Source organism: Myotis brandtii, unplaced genomic scaffold (genome assembly GCF_000412655.1).
Source record: "Myotis brandtii unplaced genomic scaffold, ASM41265v1 scaffold825, whole genome shotgun sequence".
NCBI classification, from domain to species: domain Eukaryota; kingdom Metazoa; phylum Chordata; class Mammalia; order Chiroptera; family Vespertilionidae; genus Myotis; species Myotis brandtii.
In genome coordinates this window covers 2843482-2849253 of record NW_005371349.1, presented here as the reverse complement: position 1 = coordinate 2849253, position 5772 = coordinate 2843482, and the positions used below count along the sequence as shown (strand labels likewise).

General features: G+C 57.4%; 1 protein-coding gene across 1 annotated transcript in view; it reads right to left on the bottom strand.

Annotated features, from left to right (window-relative positions):
* The window catches only part of GRIN2C (glutamate receptor, ionotropic, N-methyl D-aspartate 2C), a 14496-nt gene that overhangs the window by 7467 nt on the left and 1257 nt on the right, over positions 1-5772 (bottom strand). Inside the window, exons 2-3 of the mRNA XM_014531753.1 lie at positions 2065-2551; positions 186-373 (exon numbers count right to left, since the gene is read on the bottom strand). Coding sequence (XP_014387239.1) covers positions 186-373; positions 2065-2551 — 675 coding nt within the window. The remainder of the gene's footprint in view (positions 1-185; positions 374-2064; positions 2552-5772) is intronic.

Below are 5772 nucleotides of genomic sequence, written 5' to 3'. Positions count from 1 at the left end.
TAGGTCAGCCCTTAGATGCCTTGGCGCTGACTCCAGGGAGGCCCTGCCCCGCAAGACCGCCCTCCCGCCCCAGACGTGGTTCCTAACCGCTGCCGCCCATTAGGTCACCTGGAGAGTTTTCTACACGCTCCTGCCCGTCACCTGGGAGCTGGTTGGAAATGCAAATTCTGGGACGCCTCGCCCACCTGCTGGATCAGAATCTCTGGGGGGTGGCGCCCGGGAATCTGTATTTCAACAAGCTCTTCGGGTGATTCTCGAGCTCCCTGGTTTGGGACGCGCTGTTCCAGACCAACCGAATCGCAGTCTCGGAGTTGGGGCGCTGGCTGTAGGGTCTTTCGAAAGAACTGAGGGTGGGGAACCACCGGGCTGAGAGCTGACATCGGGCCCAAAGGTCACGGGAAAGGGCCAGCCTCCACGGAGCCCTGGGGAGGAGAACGTTCCTCCTCCTCCACCTCCGCCACCACCGGTGCCCAGGGCACCGCCAGCTCCAGCCCGGGCCCCTGCAAACCACGGCTCTAAGGCTGCCAGCCACTCCCCTAACTGAGGGTTCCCTGCGGCCACCGCGGCCCCTCCAAGATTTCACCGTATTCCGACTGTCCCAATCTTTAAAAAGAAAAGAAAGAAAATAAAATTTGGGAAAACTCTACAGAGCAGGTAACCCAGTTCTTTCAACAAACAAATGTCAAGGGAAAAAGAGAGATGGAGGAGAAGCCTAGAGACAGACTCGGAAGTCATATCAGCCAATTCCACATGGGAACCTGACTTGGCTCCTGATTCAACCAAACAAACAAAAATAAGCTTCTATGGCGTTTCTGAGACAATGGGGGGAATTTGAACAATGGCTGGCTATTTGATGATGTTAAGGAATTTTTATTATTTTTAGATGTGATAATAGATGGTGGTTTCTTTTAAAGCCCTTATCTAGCGGAGATACACACGTAAAGATTTATGGATGGAATAATAGGGTGTCTGGGCTTTGTTTTAATAAGAGCAGGGGCGGCCTGGGTGGGGGTAAGGATGGGCAGGGTCGGGCAGGGGTGGATGGGGGCACATCCGGTCGCTATACTCTTCTACCTGTATGTGTGCTCAAGACTCTCCGTAATAAAAATAATCATAAAGAAAGGCAACTCAGATCAGCTCCCCTGAACACATTCCTTGGCTCCCCACTTAGGGCAAAACCCAAATGTCCTCCCACGTGGCCGGACTCCACCTCCCTTTCCAGGCTTCTCTCTGTTCTTCACCTCGGGGTGCTCCCGCCGCCTGCCTCTGCCTGGGACACTCCCTCCCACCCGCCACACCCACACCGCATGCCCCCTCCCCTCCGCCTCCAGGCCTCAGCTTCCATATCCTTTCTTAAGAGCCCTTCTCTGAGCAACCCCCCTACCCAGACCGGCCCCGCTGACTCCCCTGTGGTGTCCTGTGTTTTTCCTCCAGAACACTTATCCTCCTGTGACCGCAGTCACAGTGGACTGTTGTCTAGAACTTTCTCCCCACAGGATGGAAGCTCTTTGAGGGCATGCCTCCGCCATGCTTCAGACAGTGACGGCCTCTGGATGCTCTCTCCTGCAGGCACATCTCCTGGGTCCCATGCCCAGCCTGGCCCTCCACCCCCAAGTCTAGAGCCCGACCAGGGAAGGCCAGAGAAGCAGAGAGAAGGTAGCACAGCCGGGGCTGCCAGCACAGCCAGAGGTAGGCTTGCCACCTGCCCACCTCTCATCTGGAGAACAACACGTGAGAGCAGCCCAGAATGGTGATCTTCTAGAACAGTGGTTCTCAACCTTGGCTGCACATCCTCCGGAAATTCTGTTTCTTTGTTACTAATGTTGTGGCCTCACTCCATAACAAAGAAACAGAATTTCCGGAGGATGAGGCCCAGAAATCAGGATTTTAAAAAAGATTCTCAAGTGATTCTAATGTGCAGCCAAGGTTGAGAACCACTGTTCCAGAACATCCTTCCCACAGCCTTCTCCTTCCTCCCTCTCCTCCCTCAGTCTCCACCTTCCTGTCCATCCCACCCTATTCCAACTTCCCAAGGCCTAAGTCTCTCCCTGGCTCAGACTCAGCCCTGCTCCCCCAGGCCCAGCCTGGCTCCAGGCCCAAGGGATGAGGGGACATGAGTTTGAATGGGCACCTTGGGGGTGAGGACCACAGCGGAGCCCCCACTGATGCTGAGGATGGGCACGTGAGTCTGGGAGGAGATGAAGTCGAGGATCTGGGCCACGGCCTCGGTACCCACGTTGTCCTCAAAGACGATGCCATGGACGCGAGCCGCACCCAGGAGCGCGCAGATCTGGGTGAGGAGGCTGCTGGGGTTGGTGTTGTTGACCCCCACGGTGAGTGGCTGGATCTCCAAGGGCAGGTCCAGGAAGCTCTGGGGGGTGAGGCGGGTCCGGGCCTGGGCCTGGGCCTGGGGTGGCCCTGAGCTGCCAAACACTACGGCCACCGTCACAGCCTGCTCGCCCGGCCCCGCGCCCAGCCCTGCCCAGGCACCGAGGAGTGAGGTGAGCAGCAGGGCTGGCCACAGGGCCCCACCCATATCCACGGGCGTGTCCTGCAGAGAGATGAGGAGAGGCACAGGGAAGGGGAGGAGGCAGAGAACAACAAGATGAACAGACAGACAGGAGTTGACGGCAGAACCAAGGGGACACACATCCAGAGGATAGAAGAGAAGAGGGGCAACCCCTCCACAGAAAGGCAGAGAAAGGCGGACAGACAGACACAGACAGACAAAGAGAAAGAGGCAGAGGTTAGCTGAGCCTCCCCAGGGCAGCGCCGAAGGGCAGGGGCTGGGAAGAACGCGAGCCAGGGTGCGTGCTCATTACTCCCATTCACCTGTTGAACAGCACGCTTGGCTAGAAAGCCAGACCTTTGGGAACCTGTCCAGCTGGGTTCTGCCCGAGGAAGGTTTGGTGTCCAAGTGCATGGATTTGAGTCGAACAGACCCGAGTTCAAGTCCCAGTTCTGCCGCTTACTAGCTGGGTGATCTTGGGGAAGTTGCTCACCCTCTCTGAGCCAGGTTCTATGGCCTACAACAATCACAGGATCTACTGCACAGCAGTGTGAGGGCCACCCACTGTGATCAGCATCCTTATCCTACAGGTGACAGCCCTCAGCGGGGTAAGAAAGCTCTGTGACACTCCCCTCCCCTCCCCCCTACCCCTACCCTCCACTCCCGGCTACATTCTCCATTATAAACTGAATCTAACATCCCCAGGGGCCTTGCTCTGCGAGGCCCGCCTGGCACAGAGCCCCCTCCTGCTGCATGGACATCCCTCCCCGCCCCCCACGGCCTCAGCTCTTCCACAGCGAGTGGGACACCACCGGCCTGTGCAGGGCGTGGGTCGGCGTCTGACACACGAGCTGCTTCCCAGGCCACCACTGCTGTGTGGGACCTTGTAAACCGGACCCCAGAGCCTGCCGTGTGCACCTGCCACATGAATGTCATTGCTTTGGGTTGAGACCAAGAGCCAAGCCAGTGAGCGGTGCCCACTGACGTAGCTCTCCCTCCCCGCTGGCCATCGGCCATAGCTTTGCAGCCCTCTCCCTCTTCATCTCATCCCTGGCAGAACTTCTGAACAGGGGAACGCCAAAGGGTGACCGGGGTGGGCCTGCTTGAATCTCCGAGAAGAGGATTTGGGGCTCATTTCGGCGCCCTTGAGATCTCCCCCGTGTATGGTTTCCCAGGACCCTGGCAGGATGTCAGCCTGGAGACACGGTGAGTCGGGGAAGGGTACCTAAGCGTGCCATGCCACGCCACACTCAGCCACCACCCATCAGGGATTGCAGGTTACACCTGCAAAGGACCCTGTCATGCTCACCTGCGCCCACACCGCCAGATCCCGCAGGCTGCCCACCCTCTGGGAAGCCCTGAGCCCTGCCCCCCCACCTCTGCCTTCCAGCTCTGAGCTCAGAGACGTGCTGACCAGTACAGCAGCCACCTCCCCTGGGACTTGGGCACTGGAAATTCGGCTTGTCCCCATGGAGGTGCCACAGTGCGAAATACACACTGGAGATTGAAGACGTAGTAAGAAAAAAGAAAGTAAAACATCTCCCTAAGCATTTTATGTTGCATTACATTAGTAACATTTTAGATGCACTGAGTTAAATAAAATAGACTATTCAAATCAAGCTCGCCTGTTTCTTACTTTTTCTAAGGCGACTACTAGAAATTTTTTTTTTCTTTTTTTTCTTTTTTTTTTGTTTTTTTTGTTTTTTTTTTAATATATTTTATTGATGGCTTGTCCCCATGGAGGTGCCACAGTGCGAAATACACACTGGAGATTGAAGACGTAGTAAGAAAAAAGAAAGTAAAACATCTCCCTAAGCATTTTATGTTGCATTACATTAGTAACATTTTAGATGCACTGAGTTAAATAAAATAGACTATTCAAATCAAGCTCGCCTGTTTCTTACTTTTTCTAAGGCGACTACTAGAAATTTTTAAATTACACAGGCAGCTCTCACGTTCTCTCCTGTGGACAGCACGCCCCAGGCTCTCAGCTCCCGGCACGGCCCAGGGACGCGCTCTGATGGGGATGTGCCCTCTGGGAGTGGAGCGGAGGAGCAGAGGAAGTTGAGGCAGGGTGTGCCTCTCACCAGGAGCCATCACAGACGCCCCTGGAAGGAGGGGCCTGCGCAGGCCAGTCTCTGAGCTTCAAACAGCAATGGGGAGATCCCAGGAGATTGTCACCGCGCGGCACCCAGCCAGTGCAGGACAGGAGGGCCAGACCCCAGCCCTAGCCAGTCCCACCTCCCACTCACCTTCCCCAGCCTCTCACCTCTCCACCCCCATCCGCCCACCCTGCCGGCTGCACTGGCCAGGACACTCCTCCTCAAACAGCACAGTGGCTTCCTAATGTCCACAGATGAAGTCCAGACATCTGGGTCCCATGGACAGGTCTCCATACACCCTGACCACTTGGTCCTCCCCTCCTTGGACCCCACTCTCCTGCCAGCCTGGTGGCCAGACAGCCCCCACGTCCTCAGCTCCAGGCCTTGCTCTGCTGCTCCCGCAGGCTGTTCTCCACGACAAAATGCCAGAATTGCCAGAGCCCAACCTGGGTCCCTCTCCCACTTGCCACCGGCCTTAGTCCATCAGGCTCTGGACACGGGGCGGGGGTGAGAAGACCTAGGGTCTGGGCGGGGCTCTAGGCCAGGTGCTCTGCCTCCCACCGCTCCCCACCACTCAGGAGCATCCAGGCTCTGAGATGGCTCCTGTCATTTGCCCCTGGCAGGGATTTGCCCCTCAGTGTTGCCCCAGCCCCACAGTGGACTGTTGCCTTAGAGAGCTCTGCCCACCCACTTGCGGTCCATTCGTTTCACAAACGCGTAAGTTAATGGTTGATGAACATGGACCCCCTAAAGAGCCCGGGGGAGGGTGGCAGTGGTCAGTCCTCAGGGACACTCAGATCCCCTTGACTGGCCTGGGCACCTGCTTAGGACTCTTTCCCTCACCCCTACCCCAGCTCCCCCAATCTCCCGCCAGCTCCGAACACGGACCTGCACACACACACACACACACACACCCCGGCACTGAGGGCTCCCCTCTGCCGGGTCAGGAGCCCACCAGCTGCGCTGCTCCCCGAGCGGAGGGACTTCAGCTACTGGAGGATCCACTGCCCTTCCTGCGAGCGGCCTCTGCTCTGCCGTCGGGGTTCCCTCCCTCCCTTTTGCGGAGCCCGAACCCGAACCCGAACCCAGGCGGCAGGAGCGAAGGCGGCCCTCGGTCCGGCCCCCACCGGTTCCCGCACGGAGGTCCTCCTCCTCCAAGAC